Source organism: Trachurus trachurus (assembly GCF_905171665.1).
Source record: "Trachurus trachurus genome assembly, chromosome: 13".
Lineage (NCBI taxonomy): Eukaryota > Metazoa > Chordata > Actinopteri > Carangiformes > Carangidae > Trachurus > Trachurus trachurus.
Window position 1 is genome coordinate 1,864,498 of NC_139892.1, and position 23,382 is coordinate 1,887,879.

A 23,382-nucleotide genomic window follows, 5' to 3' on the forward strand; every position below is an offset into this window, starting at 1 on the left:
CTAATATTGTGCTCTTTTATTATATTATCAATTATTTTACTCTGAACCTTTTTTGCACTTGAATTCTATGCATACGTGTTATGTTAAACTTTTATAGAACGTCAAAAAGCCATGGCGTGAAAGTGAAGCCAAAGCAGTCACAAAATACTTCGGAACTCATATTTCTAAGGGACACCTTGCATCCAAACTGGAGTGTGAGCAGTGCAGGCTTGCAGAGGATCCTGTTTTGCAGCATAGAACTGTTCAAAATATCAGGGATTTTGTGAGGAACAGGGGGCTTAAAAATAAACAGGTCGCATAGAGCCCTTTTTTTTTATTTTTACGTTTATGTTTTGAGCAGTACTTTGGAGCAGTACTAGAAATACTAGTAGATATTGCCCAATTTCTTTTGTTGTTATTGACTGACTATTGTGCTCTTTTATTATATTATCAATTATTTTACTCTGAACCTTTTTTGCACTTGAATTCTATGCATACGTGTTATGTTAAACTTTTATAGAACGTTTTATAAAGATTCAAAGTCTCATTATAATAAAAGTGTTTTTCATTGAAAGAAATTGTGGTCTAACATTTAATTTATTTTCCTCTAGTTGCTGACACAATTTCAATAAGAACCCTTGAAAAGGTGAATGTAAAACAAGAGAAATTCGAGCAGAAGTTCAAGCTGCTGAGCATGTCAGCCACTCGTTTAATAAATGCCCATTTTATCCCTTTTAAAATAAATCAATTTCTCATATTACTGAGGTTGTCATTGTTTACAGATGTTAACTAGAGAGGTTGAACTCAGCAAAATCATACTGTAGAACTAAAACTTGCCCACCAATTAGTGCTCTGTTCCATTGATCAAGGCTGAGCTAGTTTTCTATGGATTTTTGTGTATAGGTAATGTTTAGTTGTACCAGGTTGGTCCTCACAACTAAGGGTTTAATAGGCTTCAGACTCATCAGTTCAATCAGAAGTTTATTGCCAAGTAGGTTTGCACACAAGGAATTTGACTTGGTGTAGTTAGTGCAGAATAAACATTAAGTAAAAAATATAGGAAGATAAAAAAACAAGTATTAAAATCTAAACAATATAAACATATATACAAAATCTTCTACAACGAAGGAGCTGTAGTGCAAACTGAGGCGCAAGTATATGACATGTAACAGTGAGAGTTTACAATGTATTCACAGAATTCTATAAATGTGCAGATAAACAACAGGCTGAAGTGGTCACAAATAAATAAAGACTGTTAATGTTATGCAGAAAGTCTGAAGATGCTACGTTAATGTAGCATGTCGATCTGGATGGGGAGAGGGAGAGAGTCGGTGTCAGAGGGGGCTCCAGAACTTGTTGATAAGGCTAATAGTGGATTGGAAGAAACTGTTTTTGTGGTGAGAGCTTTCGGTCCTGATGGACCGCAGCCTCCTGCCAGCGGTGAGTGTCTCAAAGAGTCTGTAACCGGGGTGGGAGGGGTCAGCCACAATCTTACTTGCACGCGTTATGGTCCTAGAGTTGTACAGGTCCTGGAGGGATGGAAGATTGCAGCTGATCACTTTCTCAGCAGATCAAATGATACGCTGCAGTCTGCCCTTGTCCTTGGTAGTGGCAGCAGCGAACCAGATGGTGATAGAAGAGGTGAGGATGGACTTGATGATGGCAGTGTAGAAGTGCACCATCATTGTCTTTGGCAGGTTTATTTTCTTCAGCTGCCGCAGGAAGTACATCCTCTGCTGGGCTTTCTTGATGAGGTCCTGGGAGATGGTAGTTCCCGGGAAGCGAAAAGACTCCACTGCGTCGATTGTGGAGTCACAGAGGGTGATGGAGGCAGGTGAGGCTTAGTTCTTCCTGAAGTCCACAACCATCTCCACTTTAGGCCATTGAGATCTAGGTTGTTCTGTCTGCTCCAAGTCACCAGATTGTCAATCTCCCATCTGTAGGCAGACTCATCACCATCAGACATGACCGATGACTGGAGGTGCAACTGTATGTGTACAGGTAATAGAGCAGAGGAGAAAGAACGCAGCCCTGGGGGGATCCGGTGCTGATGGTCTGTGAGTCTGAGACATTTTCCCCCAGCTTCACTTGCTGCTTCTGTCATGGTTATAATAGTGAACATAATAGTGAACATGATAAAAAGCTAAGTTTAACCAAGAGCTATTGGCTGAGAAGAATAATAGTTCATGGCAAAGTGTGTTTAAAAGGACTGTGTCATGATTATAATGTTGAATGTTGTTTAAAACAGGATATAAGCATAGACAATAATAGTAATTCATAATTCATGGAAAGACCTGATTAATAAGATAGTTCATGATTTTCATATGTTAATATAGCAATTCATTACAAAGAGTGAGTTAAAGAAGAAGAAGAATTCATTGTTTTCATGTGTCTTGAGTTAAAAAGGTTAAAATGATGATTGATCATCTATTCGGTGTTCAACTGCTTTTGCCTGGCAGGTATGGAAGACGACAACAGAGACAGTAACAGCACTTACAGATAAAAATAGTTTATTTTATATCATTTTCTATTTACAATCTTTGACTTACCTTTTATCAAAATTCACTTGCATAAGTTATATTTTTGGAAATTCAATTGTTTTATTTTCTTTATCAAGTCTGTGGCGAATGTGCTGCACAGTGATCGATTGTTGATGCCTGTTTCCGTGTTGTCGAAGAAGCAGTATGGCTGACTGACGAGAATACACACTGGCTGCTAACGTGTTGTGCTCGTGTAGTTTTTCCACCTTTTTTACTTTATCTTTTCCCGTAACACTTCCTGTCAGAAAGGAAGTCTGTGATCCACCTGCAGCTGGAGTCAGGCACGCTCAGCTGGGAGAGCTTCTCCTGAAGCAGAGCCTGAAACAGGATCCTGGCATAGGTTCTTGTGGAGTCCAGGTGCTGGAGGATGTAGTGAAGGGCCAAGTTTACTGCAATGCCGACAGACTTGTTGGCTCTGTAGGCAAACTGCACGGGGTCGGTGATGGCTTTCAGGTGTAAAAGCACAGAGGTCAGGACAAGAGGTATGAAGTCGTTAAGTCCTTTGGTCCTTGGCTTCTTGGCTTGTATAGGTAATGTCCAGTTATAGCAGGTTGGTCCTCACAACTAAGGGTTTGATAGGCTTGTGTATGTGTATGAGTGATGTCCAGTTATAGCAGGTTGGTCCTCATAACTAAGGGTTTGATAGGCTTGTGTATGTGTATGAGTGATGTCCAGTTATAGCAGGTTGGTCCTCATAACTAAGGGTTTGATAGGCTTGTGTATGTGTATGAGTGATGTCCAGTTATAGCAGGTTGGTCCTCATAACTAAGGGTTTGATAGGCTTGTGTATGTGTATGAGTGATGTCCAGTTATAGCAGGTTGGTCCTCATAACTAAGGGTTTGATAGGCTTGTGTATGTGTATGAGTGATGTCCAGTTATAGCAGGTTGGTCCTCATAACTAAGGGTTTGATAGGCTTGTGTATGTGTATGAGTAATGTCTCGATATACCAGGATGGTCCTCCTAAGTCATATTCATGTCTGGAAACGCCTCCTCCCGCCCCGTCCTCACAGTCCTGTAGAATGTCAGGCCTTCATATCTCCAGATTCTTTTACTAGAATTGAATTCTGAATAGTGGGGAATTTTTCTAAATTCAGAAATACCAGCTTAATGTTTGTTACAGCTCTCTACAACCACAGGAAAGTGGTGCCTCCATAAACCATGGTATGAACTGGTATGGGAAAAAAGACCTTATAAACCACCCGTACCTGTATAGGTGTGTGTGTGTGTGTGTGTGTGTGTGTGTGTGTGTGTGTGTGTGTGAGTGAGTGTTCTTACCTGTGTTGTTGGCTTCAGGAAGCTCTGTGATGCTGAGGAAGAGAAGGAGCAGGAGGAGTGGAGGGGAGTCGGTCTTCACAGCTTTTATACCTGCAGGAGGCGTCCACTCTGTGCTCACATGATTTCACACACAAACTGCAATTTCAAGAAACCTCTCAAGGATGATGCGGTCACCAAACCAGCTGAGCTGCATTAGAATTACCATGATGTGTGGCACTTCATCATTTTATACAAAGGACCTAACACAACTACATTAAAATGAAAAACTCATTTCTAATCTCTAACTGTACTTTTACAGACTAACTGTAGTTGTATATGTATTTCTATACTGTGATTTTACCAAACCAACATAGAGGCTATTTAAACAAAGTAACAAGAAGATTACACTGATTCACTTTTAATCATTTCACGCATGAATTATGAACCTCTATCAGGATTTTTTGTTTTTTTCTTGGGGCATGAAAAAAATATATTTGAACTTTATTTCATTTTAATTTTTTTAATGCAGATTTCTCAAAGTTGAGTGGACAACATGCGTTTATGTTTTCAACTGAAAATACACTGTATTAATAACAACAACACAGTAATAACATAGCAATACAGTAATAACTGTGGAAGAAAATATTCATCTGGTGTAGTGAAGAGAGCAAACCCTACACCTATGACTGTCTCTGACCCCACACCCCACTAGTTTGGCCTATTGATCTTTCCCCCTCAAAACGATGGCACTCACTGGTATTATGGTGCTACTTTCACCAACAAAGCACCTCATCTCTGTCTTCATCTAGGTCATTAAGTCACATGTCTCTTGTTAATCCACTCATATGTGTGACAATAGGACTTCCCTGTCTCTTGATGATTAATGTCTCTTGTTAAATCAATCAAAACCTTTGTTCCTCAGTAATCTTCACTACCACGAGCATCATCCTCACTTGACTCAGATGGTACTGTATTTGCTCCACTATCCTGCTCTGCTCTTGACCACTATAAAATACAATGAAACATAAAATAAAACAAATAAAAACAGCTTATTACATTCTAATGAGATAAATACATGTATTTACACCCAAAATGTTATTTCAGATAAAGTATTTTCAAGAACAGAGACAGTCATAGGTGTAGGGTTTGCTCTCTTCACTACACCAGATGAATATTTTCTACCAGTTATTACTGTATTGCTATGTTATTACTGTGTTGTTGTTATTAATACAGTGTATTTTCAGTTGAAAACATAAATGCATGTTGTCCACTCAACTTTGAGAAATCTGGATTAAAAAAAAATTAAAATTAAATAAAGTTCAAATATATTTTTTTCATGCCCCAAGAAAAAAGCAAAAAATCCTGATAGAGGTTCATAATTCATGCGTGAAATGATTAAAAGTGAATCAGTGTAATCTTCTTGTTACTTTGTTTAAATAGCTGGTTTGGTAAAATCACAGTATAGAAATACATATAAAACTACAGTTAGTCTGTAAAAGTACAGTTAGAGATTAGAAATGAGTTTTTCATTTTGGTTCTGTGCTGTTAATGTAATTGTGTTAGGTCCTTTGTATAAAATGATGAAGTGCCACACATCATGGTAATTCTAATGCAGCTCAGCTGGTTTGGTGACTGCATCATCCTTGAGAGGTTTCTTGAAATTGCAGTTTGTGTGTGAAATCATGTGAGCACAGAGTGGACGCCTCCTGCAGGTATAAAAGCTGTGAAGACCGACTCCCCTCCACTCCTCCTGCTCCTTCTCCTCCTCAGCATCACAGAGCTTCCTGAAGCCAACAACACAGGTAAGAACACACACACACACACACACACACACACACACACACACACACACACACACACACACACACACACACACACACACACACACACACACACACACTTCACATTAGAGCTTCATGGTAGAACTTAATAATTCATTAATCTTGATGAATGAAAGACATGAGACATTTGGAAATTTAAGATGTTTTCATGTTTTATGATGGAATAATTGTGTGTTTCACTTTATTAGATGTATTTAAATATCTGGTAAATTCTTCAGCACCTCTACAACCTACAGTGTGCGTTTTTTCTCATCTTAAAATTCTTCAAATATCCCATGAAGTGAAAAATGTATTTTCCAGCTTTAATCCTGTGTCTATGTGTTAATTGTTCATTTATCAGTTGATATATTCTATGTCAAAAATGCCTAGTTTTTTCCCCTCACATCAGAATCAGTGCATTCAAATGTTTGGTGACTCATGTGCACTCGAGGGCGTTCCTCATTTTGCACTCAATTCCAATAGTTTAAAGTAGAAAATCTACTTTTTGAGCATGAAAACTAAAAAGAGCTCATAGTTAAAGTCAGAAAACCACTTGTTTTTTGTTCTTCAGCTGTTTCTGAAGAGAAAATCCACCAAAACAAACTTGAACTGTTTCATAGTAAAAAGCAAAAGACAATCTGACACCGACTGTTTGTGACACAAACCTGAAACAAACAACACATTTCTTTATTGATTGAAATGAAGTGTGTATTATCCAACACACTCAGACTGAGAACCTGCTCAGCTTCCTTCACCTGTTTGACTGTCTGGTCTTTTCTCTGAGAGTCATGAGCTGAGAGGAAACACAGTTTACTGATGAACTGACTGAGACCAGATCAGAGCAGCTCCAGGTCTGAAAACAGCTTCACATGGAACTGGGAGTTGGTCCGCTCCATTTTCTTCTGTCCTGTTCTTTCCTCACTGATGAACCAGTCTGTTGTTCAGCTTTCACTGATTGTTTTTCATCTGATGCAGAGACCAAAGCCTAGACACCATCACACCTGTTTGACCTTCACCGCGTGGCGCTCTGCACCAGGAATCACCATGGCAACGTGAGTAACACCACAACACACAAACTACTCAGGAAACTGAGGAGACTTCACATCAGGGACAGAACAAGGACAATAAGACCTGTCACCTTTGACACTCAGTCGTCATACAGTTGTGTTTCTCTCTGTGGTTTGAACTTTATTCTACTTTCCTCCACAGGAGCAGTAACGTCTCAGAGAAATACAAGGACATCATCTCTAAAAGTTCTTTGATCCGTTCAGGATCTCCTGCTCTGTTCCAGCTGAGACCAAAGGAAGAGAAGATAGGAACTCTGACCAGAAAGACTGTTGGTGAGAAGAACCTGGACAAAGTGAACAAAAGCATCTTATTGGTTGGTGAAACAGGAACAGGAAAATCTACTCTGATCAACGCTCTGGTCAACTACGCCATGGGAGTGACGTTTGAAGACAACATCTGGTTTGAGATGGTAGAGGACGAGAAGAGAAGTCAGAGTGAGAGTCAGACATCAGATGTGGTGGTGTACCAGATCTTTGGTTTTGAAGGTCAAACTCTGCCCTTCTCTCTGACCATCATTGATACTCCTGGATTTGGATACACCAGAGACATAGGGCGTGACCTCAAGGTCAGTCAGAGATTATTGGACTTGTTCCGCTCAGAAGAAGGAGTTGGAGAACTCAGTGCAGTGGGTCTGGTGATGAAGGTGGCAGAGAATCGACTGAGTGAGCGACTGAAGTACATCTTTGACTCAGTGATGTCTCTGTTTGGAAACGACATGGAGAAGAACATCGTCACTCTTTTCACACACTCAGATGGAGTACCACCTGAAAACACTCTCCATGTTCTCGATGCTGCAGAAATTAAATGTGCCAGAAACCAGAAGAATCAACCTGTTCACTTCCTGTTTGACAACAAACAGACGATACAGAGAACAAAGAGGTCTGTTGGAGCTCTAAAAAACGCATGGGAAACTACACATGAGGAAATGTGTGAGTTCACTGAGTTCCTGGCAACATCCACACCTCAAAAGCTGGAGACAACAGTCGAGGTGTTGAATTCCCGTATCAGACTGACGGCCTGTGTCCAGAACCTGCAGGAGAGAATCCAGGGGATTGAACTGAAACAGACGGAGATCAAACAGATTCAAGAAGATCTGAAGGAAAATGAAGATACGATGAAGGAGAGTGAGAAGTTCATTGTAGAAGTAGATGAGGTCTACAAAGAGAAAGAAAATATCAGTGGGGGGTGGTGGGGGTTGCGTTTATTTTATGAAGGAGCTGTTACCTGTAACGTCTGTGAAGAGAACTGTCACTACCCAGAATGCACAGTGGCGTGGGGTCCTAAACACTGTGCGGTGATGAAAGGAGGACGCTGCACTTCATGTAAAAACAAGTGTCCTGCATCAGCTCATGTGAAAGAAGAGTGGATCTATGTCCACAAGACAAGAAAAGTTAAGAAGACCCTACAAGACATGAAAAAGGAGTATGAAAAGAACAAAGATGAAAGTGAGAAGAAGTTGAGTCTCCTGGAGAATCTAGAGGAGGAAATGGAAGATCTGAAGACCAGCAAAGATGAGTGTCTTGAAGAGGCCTACCAACATGTTGTCAGACTGGATCAGATCGCCCTGAATGCTAAATCAGCGTCCACTGATGACGCAGCCAATGTAGGAGTGCTCTCCATGTTCAGAAAACTAATAACAGCTGGTAAAGGACCCAAAGAAATGAAGAAGTAGGTGAAGGACTTCATAGTGAGGAACCAACAATGTGATGTGATGATGATTCAGCAGCTGTGATGTTCCTGTAATAAAAACAGTAACATCCTCTCCTCTGTGTAATGCTGATGATAACTCCTGATTCTACTCAATAAATATCTATCAATGATGAACATTGTTTCTGTTGGTGTTTGACTCCCAGCTCTCATCTACACCAGACAACAACTGATTAAATAGATTCACAGCACTTTTTATTCAAGGTAAAAGTGTTTTAAACCTCACTACGCTGATTCATTTTTCTTAACACAGTGTTAACTCTGACTCATGCAACAGTTGTTCTCTATCGTGTCAAGACTATCTCTCCACCCTACATATTCCATATGTACGGGGACTGACCCCACTGGGGCAGCTGTTGTGGATTACTCTTTAAGACACATCACCTGTGGTGGCCACACTGATTGCCTACCTATGGCTATATAAGCCCCACCTCTGTGTGGCCACGCCGATTCCTTGATTTCCACTGCAAGCAGTTGTGTGTGTTCTCTTGGGTAGCGTGTTGACAGATTGTGTGCAATATATCCACTTACCATACTTACTTTGTGCTGGGAGAGCTGGTCTACGGGCCCCTCTCTGGATAGCTGCAACTGTCTTTGCCCAGGCTGGTGAAAGCGTGGCGGCTTGTGACAACGGTTTGACCGTTCCACTTGCTGCCATTGTCTCCCGTGAAATCCGACCTCGTCGGAGGTAACGTGGGGCGTGCTTCCCAGCTGATCACAATACAGCAGTTTTCAAAGCCGGCTGAAGCCCATCGTTGGTCAGGTCTGTGCAGAAGGCTGGCAGGTGTGCATGGTTGAGAGAGGATTGGCTGTGGTCCTCCACCTCCCATGGATCAGGCTCTGGGAGCCTTGATGTCCCCCACTAAATCAGTCTTGGGGACACCAAGTTGCCCAAGCAGGAATACTAAGATGATGGATGCCATGCTCAACAAGCTGCATGGGGCCATGGCTGTACAGGGGCAATTGGTTAATACTGGGGCTATTTTAGCCTTATGTCAACGCCAGTTGGCCAGTCAGTTGGCGGACAACTCCGGCCTAACAGCTGAAGTGCAGCAAGTGTCAGCACTGCAGGCAAAGCTAATGAAGGAGCAGGCTGTGGCGACCGGTAGGGCCTTGGCCTTGCTCTGCATGGTGAGGCGCCACCTCTGGCTGTCTCAGTCACGGCTTCAGGGGGAAGACCGGGCCTGTTTACTCAGGCTGCCTGTGGTCCCGTCTGCCATGTTTGGGCCAGATCAAAGTCAAAGTCAAAGAAAATTTATTGAAATTGGAATTTGTCTTGGTTTGCTCTCTGATACATATAACACGACACGACCACCACATGAAAAAACACATGCGGGGGACAGAATAAATTACAAAATACAATACAAATTACAAATGACAGGGAACAGTACCCAGCGACATCATGTACACAGTATAGTGCAAACTGCAATGCTTAGTGCGAGTCAGGGGGCTTTCACACCTACCTCGTTTGGTCCGGACTTTCGGACTTTCCAGATAGTTCGGATCAAATTGACAGGTGTGAAAGCTCCCCCGGACCACAGTCCGGACTAAAGACCGAGTCTTTGGTCCAGCCTCAGGAGGTGGTCTCGGTCCGGACCATCCTGGACCAAGGTCCGCTACTGCATAGTGTGAAAGCATGTTTTTGGAAGGTCCGAACTATCAGACCAAATACTACAGGACGTAACAGCCCAATACAGGAAGTTACGTCACATTCCCCCGACTTGTACGCTAAACAAAACAAACACAGTAAAGATGAGCCGCGGCAACACCTGGGGAGAGGAGGAGACAAGATTCTTCATTCAAATATGGGCGGATGATAGAATAAAAGCTGAACTTGAGAAAACACACCGGAACACGGAAACCTTCCAGATGTTTGCGGAGAGGATGAGAGAGGGGGGGTACGAGAGGACGGCCGAACAGTGTCACCTCAAACTTAAAAAGCTGCGACATGCTTATAACAAGGCGCGCGATGCCATTCGGAAGACCGGTGCGTCATCCAACGAAAAGGATAAATGTCCTTTTTATGATCAGCTGGACGGCATCCTTGGAACGCGCCCGACAAGCTCACCTGTCAGAGTGATGGAGTCTACACCCGCTGCGAGTGCGACCCCCAGCGCCGACACGTCATCTGGCAGCGGTGCCAGTGCTACAGAAAGTGGTGAGTTGAGCCACATAATGTGTCTGCTATTATCATTATTATTATTTGCAGTTTTATTTATACTTTGATTTTATGGGTGTACCCCAGGAAAAGCAGTGGCTGCTGTGCAGCTGCTAATGGGGATCCAATTACAAGAAACAAATAAACAAATAATATTCCCTCTCCTGCCCAATAATCACAGAGAGACATAAACACAAACAGAAACTGGTTGTTTGCTTCTATCTTCTGCCATTGCTGTGATGACTGTGCTGCATATAGCCTAACAACAATAAAAAAAATAATTCATTTGTGATATGAGTATTCACAATGATCTGGGCTCAGGCATGTGCAGTGTTATATTTTTATCAGTCATAAAGGAGGGAGAGTACAGCCATACCCCCAAAACACTTGCATCATTTTACCATAACTATCACCACCTTTAACAAGCTATCAGTTATCCTCAACCTATCAGTTGTTGTTATTTGTCATCATTACCTTTTTCTTGTCCTGACTGGGCCCCTCCAAATGTTGTTGCTGCTTCTATATTTCCCCAAGGGAACACCTGACTTGACTCGCATGACACAGTGACAGCACATACAGATAGGATAGAATATAATGAAACTCTATAGCCAACACATGATGACATGATTGACTTTACTATTCTAGGTTTGTGGGTGGCCATATTGTATAGCTACTGCAGAATATTGTGAAGACATTTTTATAAATTCATAAATGCATTGCTACTCTTTTTACAGGAGTAATTGCTGCTTCCAGCTCTGCTGAGGAGGGGCCAAGCACAGCAGCACCTCGCCGTGCTCGCAAGAGGAGGGCCAAGGAGATGCACGTCATGCAGACATTCATGCAAAGCATGAGCCAACAACCTCCACAACCTGCAGCATCCTGGGGCCCCTTGCATCCTCCCCAGCAACCCCAATATCACCCACCTCCTCCTCCTCGTGTTCCTGGCTGGTCTGCACAGCAGTCCTACCCTCCACACCCACCTACCCGGGCCCACACTCCAAACCTTTTGGAGCAGAGCAGAGACCTGCTATATGGAGATGGAGAGAGTGAGGATAGGTACACTACACTATAGTATGGTGGTCACATTTTGCCAAGTCAGGGGCAGAAAATGTTTTTTTTTTTTTTAAAGATGGTCACAGGAGAGCTGTTCAGTTGTTTTGAGCTCTGAGCCGTTCTGGCTCCACTTCTCCTGACTCTGAGAGCAATTTATTTAATTTAACTTATTGTAATTAAAGACTTATTTTTGATGTAATATTTATTTTTATATGACCAAATCTGTTGAAGTTTCATACTACATCCTGATTTTTCTAAATAAATTTTGATGACATGTTTGCACATTATGTTGTTTCTGTCCTTCAATCAAATGTACTGAAATGGCAGGTGCATGACCAACAACACAAGACAAACAATTGCTATGGTAAACAAAAATATTTATTCCTGAGGTTTGTCTCTCATAGCACAATACGAACACTTGTGTAATTCTGAACAAAGAAATATCAATCAAAATTATAGCTGCTGCGCAGCGATGGGTCGGGTCCGGGCTACTTTTGGGCAAATATAGGCAATTCTGAGCAACAAACAGGAGAATAGGAAGACAAGACAGTTGACCTTATAATGTTCAATTTGCATCAGTTAAGGATTGAACCCACAACCTCGGGAACCAAAGACCGTTGTCTATCACACTGAGCTAATTAACAAGTGGCATTCAACAGTGGCTTCACAAATTGAGTAAGCCATTCACTGTCGTGTAGGCAGATTTGAAACCACAGTAAAAAGAAAAGTCAGTTTTTGAGGTAAAATAATGATATGTATTTGTCAAACATCTACTATGAGTCTAAGATGTTAGGAGCCTTCGCACATGGTCCAGTCCAAGCTATTTGGATTTTTAAATTTAGAGGCTTGCTGTGATGCCACCATTAGGACAATTGTCTTGTGTTTCGTGTTGAGGACAACTGACATTTTGATCTGTCATCATCACCCTTGCTGGGTCTCGAACTCACAACCTCTGACACCAAGAACCAGCTCCTAACTCGCTGAGCTAATTGGCTGGTAGTGAAACCTGCTGTGTAGTTTCATTTATCGACTCAGGGGGTCAATGCCCGGGCAGCTGTTGTCAAGGTAGATTTCAAAAAGTCAGAAATTCTATTATCTAAACAAAAGTCTGTTAATACATAAATTGCATTTAGACAGCAAAACAGCTTGAGGACATCTGACATTTTGATCTGTCATCATCATCATCACCCTTGCTGGGTCTCGAACTCACAATCTCTGACACCAAGAACCAGCTCCTAACTCGCTGAGCTAATTGGCTAGTAGTGAGACCTGCTGTGTAGCTTCATTTATCCACTAAGGTGAGTCAGTGCCCGGGCAGCTGTTGTGATGAAATGGTCAAAATTTCAGAAATTCAGTCATCTAAACAAAAATCTGATAATACATAAATTGCATCTTGGCAGCATGGAAATGTTGGTGATTTGTTTTTAATAATAAGTGTTTTGCTTCATAAGAGAAAATATGATGTTTATAAATTCCACTCTCACATTGACTGCATTCAAAATGTTCTCAAAAATTCAGTTTTTGAGATAAAATTCTGATATTTGCCAAACTTCATCAACCATGACTCCAGAATATTGTCATTTTTTTTTCAGGAAGATTGAAAATGTATTTATCAAGAATTTGATGGTATATGTTTACAGTAGTGTTTACAGTCAAACGTTTTCATGCACTGTAGGCTCAATTTTTGCTTAATCAAAAATACGAGAAACAAGTTTTGTGGAGGACGGTCTGGAGATGCTCTGTAGCAAGTTTGGTGTCAATTGAGCAAAAATTGTGGGAGGAGATACATTTTAAAAGTTTTACAGTTATTGAAAAAAACAGAGTGATGGACTTCATAATTTGTAATAAGTGGACAAAAGTTTCAGCAGTATTGAGGCTACATTGTGGTGAAGTTTCAACACTGTAGCATCTACCGTTGGTTTGGTAGGAATTTTTTAAGTTTTTAAATTTAAACGCTTATTGTGCCCCCCCTAGGAGGGGGGGGCACATGTCCTTGGAGTTGAGTGAATCTGGCATGGGGTCGGATGTTTCTGTGAAGTTTGGTGAGTTTTCACCCATGGGAAGTATGACTTCCTTGGAGGAAGAAGAAGAAGAAGAAGAAGAAGAAGAAGAAGAAGAAGAAGAAGAAGAAGAAGAAGAAGAAGAAGAAGAAGAATTCCTAGGAATACAATAGTGTCCTGGCAGCTGCACTGCCCGGACCCTAATGAACACGCTCAAACTGAGGATTATGTCTCCGTAAACTAGGGTTCTTTGAGTGCTGTAACCAAACTGTCATCAAATGCTCAAACTAGAGAGTAGAAAAATAGGCACACAAGGCATCCCTAATGTTGTTTCCACTGTCACCACCAATGTAACGGTCAGCAGGGTCTGGTCTCCTATCATGTTCCTCATCTTCATCACTGATGTAGTCTTCGTTGTGACTCTCACAGAAATTGTGGAGAACACAGCAGGCGAAGATGACGTCAGTGATGAAACTGACCTCAAAGTCTGATCGACTCAATAGGCACCTCCATCTTCCCTTCAATCGTCCAAAAGCCCTCTCCACTGTCATTCTGGTTTGACTCAGCCAGGTGTTAAAATATGTTTGTGCCTGTGTTGTCCCTCTGCCCTCTGGGTATGGCTTCATTAGCCATGGCAGCAGTGGATACGCGGCATCTCCTAGGATAACTAGAGGGACATCCACATCTTGCATGGTTTCTCTCCATCCTGGCAGTAGTGTTCCATTCTGTCCTCGTTGGTAAAGGGACGAGTTTGAGAACACACGGGCATCATGAACCCTCCCCGGCCAGCCAATGTTTACATCCCAAAATTTCATGTTGTGATCAACAACACCTTGGAGGATAACAGAATGGACCCCCTTACGGTTGTAATAATCTGCCGAGTTGTTAGGTGGTGCCAGGATGGGAATATGAGTTCCATCCACAGCTCCGGCACACTGTGGAAAGTTCCATCTCTCACGGAATCCTCTGACGATTCCTTCAAATTCAGCAGCTGAAGGTGTGTGGAGGTATTGTGGGGCCAGGATTCCGTTTATGGCACTGACAACTTTTTGTGTGAAGGAACAGGCACTTGACAATCCCACACCAAAGAGGTGAGAGAGAGATCTGAGCTCGAGATTGGTTGCGAGCCTCCACAAGCAGATTGCCACACGCAACTCCACTGGTACCGCTTTGCGAAATCTGGTATCCTGCCTGGTTAGCTGCCCTCGAAGAATGTTACAGAGTATATTGAAGGTAGCTCTTCTCATTCTGAAGTTCCGCTGCCAATCAGTTTCTGTCCAGCTGTCACATACTTGCTGCCACCATTCATGACACCGTGGTTTGACCCAAATGTTCCTGTAAAAGGGGGGAGGGACATAAATACAAATGTTAATGTCATTTGGTCACACCTGTGTTTACCCTACCTTGACACACTATGACAATTGTGCAAATGGTGTACTTGACAGCTGCAGGTACTGAGTAACCTAGTCGTCTGATGTTGTTGTATCTGTTTCTGGTGGCTTTGCAGGTAAAAGAGTCCAGAAAGGTTCTCTCAACACAGTTCAGAATGTTTGAAATGTTTAAATGCTTTTCTCACATCAGAGTGTTGCTGGCTGTGAACATCTGTGATCAGGAATGTATTTGTTTGGAATAATAATAATAATATTTTTTTATTTATAGAGCACTTCTCAAACAAATGCACAAAGTGCTTTACAGATAGAACATCACAGAACAAGAACAAAAACAAGAATCGGGGTAGGAGTCTATTTTCTGTTTAACCACTTTAAAAATACAGAACACTGGTATGTTTGTATAGCAGGAACCTTAATTCCTATAGAACTGAGACATATTATACAACATTGTATGTCGCATTGGAAGTGTGTTCTTTATGCCACAACACAGACAATGCTTTTGGGATTTTGCTGTCTAGGGAACAGTTTGGAGGCTAGTCCGAGTGCTAAGTTGCTAACAGCTGCTAACAAGACAATGCAAGACCGTGAGGGGGTAAATCTACAGTCTAATGATCATGTTGTTGTTGTTGTTAACAACCGTCTAAACAGACAACACTCATTCCATCATGATCGCTCATCTTTTGAAACACACTACCACTCACCTTGTTTGCCTCCCCCGGAACGCTGCTAATGCCTGCAGGTTAGCTCGCAGTCTTCGCCTCCTTGCTTGTCTGCGTCGGACATGCAAGCGCATCAGGACATGAATCTGTTTGACTCGAACTAGTCTCGCGTATTGCGATTGTAGTTCTTGTTGCTGTTGCTGGAGGCGCAGCCAAAGTAGTGCCAGTAGAATGAAGTGAATCCGTGGATCCATTGTGGTGGGAGACTGTAAACAAACTATTCCTGCCTCAGAGCACTTCCTACGCGCTGACGTCAGACGCACACTCATCCACAAGCCAATCAATGACATTTATGAGGCGGCGCAGCCCTTGTGGGTAATGACGTCATGACGTAGGTAGATCCTTTGGTCCGCTGGCATAATGGCAGTGTGAATGCGGACTTTACCGGACTAAATGGAAACATGTAAAAAAAAAAAAAAAGTCCGGACCGGTGTGAAAGCGCCCTCAGTGTGAGTTCATGAGTCTAATAGCTTGGAGATAGGTGCTGTCTCTGAAGCGTGATGTTTTACTTTTAATGCTTCTGTATCTCCTGCCTGATGGGAGGAGATTAAAGAGATGATGTGCCGGATGAGAGTGGTCTGCTATGATTTTGTTAGCCTTTCTGATGAGTCTCGTTGAGTAAAGTGATGTAAGTGTAGGCAGGTTACTACAACCGATAGTCCTAGATAGTCCCAGGCAATGCTTCAGCAGGCTAAAGAAGCTCGCCAATGTGCTAAGGAAATGTCTGGTATGCTCCGGCAGGGCCGTACCCAGCACATTTCGCCGGCTCCACAGGCAAGACCACCGCAGTCGGGTTCTTTGACTTCCGGTGACCTAAGGGTCCATTTGGAGGCCAGCCGACGTGGTAGGGCTAAACGCCGTCAGCAAACTGGGCGGGGTCGTGGCCAGGGGCCCCCCAGGCCATCTACTTTTTCCTATCAGCTCCTTGTCTCCCCTTGTCTCCCAGGCCGACACAAACTTCCCTGGGAGACTCTTGGGGCGGGACCCTGGGTGGTTTCCATCATGACCCAGGATTATCGATTGCGATTTCTGTGCCCACCCCCTCTGACAAAGTCGGCCACCTTCACGCTGGTGGCAGATCCCCAGCACAGGGAGGTTCTGGCGACGGAGGTCAGCACTCTCTTAGCAAAGAGAGCCATCAGGGAGGTGAAGCAGGACAATCCTGTACCCGGTACTTCCTCATACCCAAGAAGGATGGGAGGCTGAGGCCAATCTTGGATTTGAGGGGGCTGAACAAGTTTTTGAGGCCCCTACGTTGCAAGATGTTGACTGTGCCGAGGGTTCGTCAGGCTGTCCTCCACGGCGATTGGTTTGCTGCCATCGACCTGGAGGACGCGTATTTTCAGATCCCAATATGGGAGGGGCACAGGCGTTATCTCTGGTTTGCCTTCAATGTACATGGTAAATGTAGTGTGAGAACACTTTGCTTTCCAAAACTCCTCGTTGTCCCTTTAAGACTTCTAATAAGAATATGACAATTATCATGTTAAAGCATTATTTTATTAAAACAATATACATACAAATATAAGGTGCCAACATTTAATTGAAAGTGTATGAAGTTGTGGGGATTTATCCACACATCTCACAACCAGACAGAGAACATTTCAGCCTCCTATTTTTCATTCTATAGAACCTCCTCATGCACTCCTTGTAGTCCAAGGCCTCCTGGTCTGGTCCATCGATGGCCACCTTACAACAGACATCCAAGTGCCTCTCCTTCAGTCTGTTGCGCAGAGGTGTCTTCACCTTAAACAAAACAATTCATGCATTAAGCATTTTTGTATTTATTCTGATACAGACATTTACAGTGATAGGGTTTCAATTTTGAGTGAAGAGAAGAGCCTCTCCACATCCGCAGTCTGGACAGGGGCTGTGAGGGCGATAGCAGCTGCAAGGCTTAGGGTGGGATACAGCTCAGTGGATTCTGCAGATACAAGTCACAGAAACACCTCCTCCAGGGATTTGGTCTGAAGGAAAAATGAAAACAAAGATGAAATGATTCAGTAAAACCAGACCGCTGTGGTGGTGATACTCCCCACTCTCAGTCTGTAGGAGCTCCACTCAGACAACAGGTCAGACTCCCTCAGTCTTGCAAACTGCTCAGCCAGTGTCCTCATCTCAACATCCCCATACTCTGTACTAGAGTTCGCCAAAATTTGTCTGAGAGAGAACACACTGAAGACAGACAAACTGCCGGTGTTTGGGAATCGGTTCGATGTCCTCAGTCAGTGCAGCCAGAAATGACTTCATCACCTGTAGAAGATTTTTTTTAAATTGGTGAAAAGGAGAAGAAGACGGCTCGCACACCGCAGGGCTCCAATATGCAGTCCATTTATTTGCACAGAAAAAGAAGTAACGTATCGAGCAGAAGCAGCTCTTCGTCTGACTTGAGAAATACAGATTGACGCCATCTTAAATATCATGTGATGCGGGTCAGTAACAACATTTCGCCCCATCACCCTCACATCTATAATTATGAAAACATTTGAACGCATCATTCTCTCCCACCTGAAAGCTCTCACCTCCCCCCTACTGGACACTCACCAATTTGCATATCGCTCTAACAGATCTGTGGAAGATGCAGTCATCCTGGCCCTTCACAGCTCACTCCAGCACCTGGACACACCCAACACCTACACCCGCACCCTTTTTATGGATTTTAGTTCTGCCTTCAACACCATAGACCCAAACTTTTCAATAAAATGCTGGACATGAACATTCACCCCTCCCTATGTCACCTCATCAGGAGTTTCCTGTGGCAGAGGCGTCAGAGGGTTAGGATAGGCAGACTCCTGTCCGGCCCTCTGACCCTCAGTACTGGTGCCCCCCAGGGCTGTGTCCTCTCCCCCTGGCTCTTCTCCATCTACAGTGGGTACTAGTTTCATTTGGACGTTTCCCTCACGGAAAGCGTGATTCACGCGTTGCGTGAAATTGTAGGTCACACTGTAGCCACTAGGTGGAAGCATCGTACTGAGATGCAGCTCAAAAGATTTTGGGATAATTCCACGTTTGACCACAACGTAGCTGCTAGAGGTCTTCACGGGTCCAATTTGACGGACCCGAACCCAGATGGACCCGAGTTATTATAGTAAATCTGAGTTCCGAGCCGAAATGGACCCGAGAAAATTGTACCCGGACCCAACTGGCCCCAAGCTATTATTGCAAATATGAGTTCCGAACCCGAGCCGAACCCTTAAAAATCTGTGGACCCGAAATGCCTGAGTTGCTTTATGATTTAAGGCGAGACACCCCAGGTGAATAGGGTAAAAAATTTAACTAACAGCTATTGCCATGAAACTTTCTATGTTTATTACTTACATTGAGACTATTATTTTTTGTATTACATGTTTTCTTAAATATTATGCTTAAATATGGAAATGAGACATTATCTAATTAAATATGCGTGAATTTGTGTACATTTCCAGACCCGAAATCTGAAGACTGGATAAAGCCACTTTCAAAATTCTTGTTTTATTTTGTTGACATATTAAAGTCAAAAGTTTTTACAGAGGGGATTTTTTTTTATCTCTTTTTATCACTCTGTAAATGAGAAAATACTGTCACCAGCCCTAAAAAATCCCATTTCGCCCTGTTTTTAGGTATAAATTGTTGTATAAATCAGGCTGTGAATGATATATCAACAATCCCCTCTGTAAAAACCTTCAGAATATAGGCAGGAATACAACTGGAAGGTTTGGTGTCTGTAAGTGCTGCTGAACTGGAGATTTCGGGTCCAGAGAATAAGAAAAAGCTCATTTTGAGAAAACGGCCTTTAAAGATTCTATTGCAAAAATTCCACAAATTGGCTCTATGCACAGCTCTACTTCCTGAACTTAAGGCAGCTCCTTTATTCCCTGTCTTACATTATTGGACAAACTGATTAATCCATGTGTGTCTGACCATTGTGACTACTCAGACACACCTGGATTAATCAGTTTGTCAGTAAATAAAAGAGCTGCCTTGAATTTAGAAAGTAGTGGCGCTGTGCATAGAGCCCATTGTTACTGGAAACAAGGGTGTCTGGTCACTGTGAATTTTAAGGTGTGGGCCAGTAGCCTAGGTCAGAGAAAATAAAATAAAAAAACAAACAAATAAGAAAAACACTTTAGGTGTAGTTGGGCTCATCTGTAATGTGACAACCAATGTTTTCAGTTTCTCTATGTCTGGCTAATCATCTCTGGCCCATGTCAGTGTCACATCCGTTTCACCTCTGTCACTGAGAAGTAAACTACTGCAGAACACGTGACTTGAGGATCGATGTTCATTTTAAGCACTGTACCAGCGCAATTGGGACATATTAAATCTCCGATCAGTTCATTCAGACGTCTGATGTGTAAAAAAAAAAAAAAAAAAAAAAAAAGCCACCGCTGTGTATCGCGCTGTCTCCGACGGCAAACACTCGTTTTTTACGGATGACAGCTTCCGCGATGACGCACTTTGTAAAGGGATCTTATCGCTCGGTGAGTTTCTGTGCTGTGTCTTTTGTTGTCTAGCAAGTGAGAGTTGCCGTTTTATTTTATGTGAGGATTTAAATCGATTTCCTTTCCCCGTTTTTAAAAGTCCCTCCGCTGTTCAGAGCGCATCACGTGATGCTTCTAAACGAAGCACGCTGTCGGAAAACGACACCAGCCAATGAGACCCTCCCTCGTACTTTTACGATTCATTGCTGGTACAAAGGAAATGACCATTTTTGGAACCGACAAATTAGTGCAAGGGAGAGAGAGAGAGAGAGAGAGAGAGAGAGAGAGAGAGACAGAGAGAGAGAGAGAGAGCGCTTCACAGCGATACCTGATATGACAGGAGTCTGAACAGACGCGGCTCAGTAGCCGCGGTAGAACGCTCAGTTCTGGTGAATTTAGGAGAAATCTACAGGCGACACCAGTCACAGTGAAGTAAAATAAACACCCATAATGTGTATTTTAGACCATTTCTTTGTATTAGTCTGAAAGAAGACATGTTATGGAAGCAAAATAGCCCAAAATCTCAAAATTGATAAGTGCATGAAAAAACGATGTTTTTGCCTGCCATGTCTCGCCTTAATACAAGTTGTCTAGCGTTAAATAAGACTTGTTTTTAATAGCTACTACATTCTGTTTCTTACCTAAACGTAGTCTTCTTCTACCTGCCCTGGTGAAAAAAAAGTGTACTTTATTGTATTTCAAGTATATTCGTATTTTGAATAGTATATTGAAAATGTAATTATACAAATTGTACTTTATATAAATATATAAAAATTACACTAACATCACACTTTCACGCTAACACTTTTAACACACTTGAAAATAATTATACTATATTACACTTTATAGAAATATATTAAACTAAAATATACTTAAAGTGAAATTTATGTGTAATTTCTAAAGTGTACTTATTTGAAATTTGTTTTCACACATACTTTTGATATATTTTAAAATGTATGCTAAAATTGTCATTGTAAAATACAATGATAACATATTTTGAAAGTATACATTTTAATATCAACACTGTAATATTAAGTTTGAGTGTATTTTAAGTTACATTTGAGTTTAATTATAAAGTGAAGTTATTTATGCTTGTAGCCTACTTCAGGACATTTTGGAAAGTGGTATTAGCCTATGCACCTAAACCCGTTTATTAAATTTTGTGCTGTGTGTTTGGCAAAAAAAAAAAAAAGATAGGCTACAACCTTACACGCATGAAATCACATGAAACAATACACTTAATTAACACTTAACAATCATCCACAAGAGCGTTGTAGAGTTGTTGGATTGTGTGTTTGATAGTCTCCGTAGCGGTAGCTGAGCAGCTCATGTCTCTGCCCCGCCGATCTAAAAACAGCTTGTAGGTTACCGTCAATTACAGTAAAAGTAACGAACCCTATCCCTAAGACTAGGGATTAACGGGCAAATCTGCCAAAATGTTGAAATATCCCTTTAAGCACATTGTTTTAATGTTATAATGTCTGTTGTAACCAAGGTTAAAAGTCTGTATTAAAAATTAGTTGATTGCATATTAAAACAGCTTAATTCATATTTAAAAAGTTAATTAATAAATACTAAGTTATGTTAATAATTAAAAACAGATACTTACCTATAAAAAGAAATTGAACAGTGATAAAATATTTTTTTATACGTTTATTTTGAAAGAGATTGGCTGGAGAAGAGCTGTCAGCCAATCGGGAAGAAGCTCCCGCCCCTTGACCTGCTCAGAACAAGGTTCACTTCCTCCGGAGTAGTGATGTGTCGGTCGCGAACGATCCGGCTCTAAGAGCCGGCTCTTTGAAGTGAACGACGGGAGCCGGCTCCTCATTGGGAGCCGTTTTAGTTTTTTTTTTCTCCTCTGCTTGTTGTAGTGAAAGCCACAGATCGACAGGGGAAGGGGGTAAAAACGAAACTAATCAACCAGCGCATCCAGCACGAGCCTGTGGCAGCACCTCTCTCTCTCTCCCCCCCCCCCTCTCTCTCTCTAGCTGGTGCGGGCACTCAGGCAGGCACATGGACAGGTAGGGTAGTGACAAATGCGCTAAATCGCGCTAATGCGTTCAAATTGCTATCCTCCCCCCATCTGACAGTCTGACCGTCCGACGGAGGGGGGGGGGGGGGCATTTGGGCATGTAAGCAGTTCAAAGGCAGAGTGTAGATTGTGCAAGGTGAAAATCTCATATGGAGCAGGCTCCACAAACAACCTGCACAGGCACATCTGTATGCAGGATGTACAGCATTGACAATTTTGATTGATTATTTTGATTTTGATTTTTTTTTTTTGACATGAGAAGTTTTCATCCATAAGTGCAAAAGAAACGTTAGTCTGGAGCCCTGGACTTTGTTTTTTATAGGCCTACTTTATAATTTATTTTTGTAACACTCTATTCAAGGTTGAGTGTGTTCAGTAAATAAAGGCATAAATGAAAATATTTGATATAATGTTTGTTTTTTTACATTAGTAATTAATTTTACACATAGTTTTGCATTATTTTGGTGATAAGCAACATAAAATCTGAGGAGCCACTTTGGGAGCCGAAAGAGCCGGCTCTTTTTAGTGAGCCGAGCCGAAAGAACTGGCTCTCCAAAAAGAGCCGGAATTCCCATCACTACTCCGGAGCCGTTGTCAGGAGAGCGAGCAGCACCGCATCGAGCACGACACTTAGCTTGTGAAGAGGAGACACTAGTAAAAGTTGATAAAAGTGATTAAAAACTACGGGATAACTCCGGTGACGCCCTGGACCTGTGAGAGTGAAGCTAGAGGGACCCGACATCTCCACCAAGAAGAAAACGCATCGGTGAGAAATCGTTTTTTCCATGCTAAATGCTAACCGCCAGTGCTAATCAGTGCTAATACCAGAGACCTTACCCACTCGTGTGAATCACTAGCGTTAAAGCTAGCACTAGCTTCATTTTGAAGGTGCAATATGAGACGTTTTGAGAATTTGTTGCACACTGAACTGTAAAATCTGATGATTTAGCACAGTATCTGCGTTTTTAGCACGCCGAGTCACTATTTTATGCTAAGACATGGCAGAAGGTGCACACTGTACGTCTTCTTACTGGTATTAATGTTATATTTGCATGCTTATTACTATGTGAAGACGTTATTTTTATATTATTGATGTGGAGAAGTTATTTTAATAACTTAATCTCTGATATTTTGAGAATGTTGCTATGATATTATTGGGTGTGGTGTCATATTACAATGTTTATTCAGTTAGAAATATT

At 42.1% G+C, this 23,382-nt stretch overlaps 1 protein-coding gene across 1 annotated transcript; it reads left to right on the top strand.

The window, feature by feature from the left end:
* Positions 1 to 6,572: 6,572 nt before the first annotated feature.
* Positions 6,573 to 8,335, top strand: LOC310995738 (uncharacterized protein; the record flags this gene model as incomplete). Its single annotated transcript, XM_083984861.1, has 2 exons — positions 6,573 to 6,647; positions 6,805 to 8,335. Exons 1-2 carry the CDS (start codon positions 6,640 to 6,642, stop codon positions 8,333 to 8,335), a joined length of 1,539 nt encoding a protein of 512 aa, XP_083840987.1. The 5' UTR covers positions 6,573 to 6,639.
* Positions 8,336 to 23,382: the final 15,047 nt, after the last annotated feature.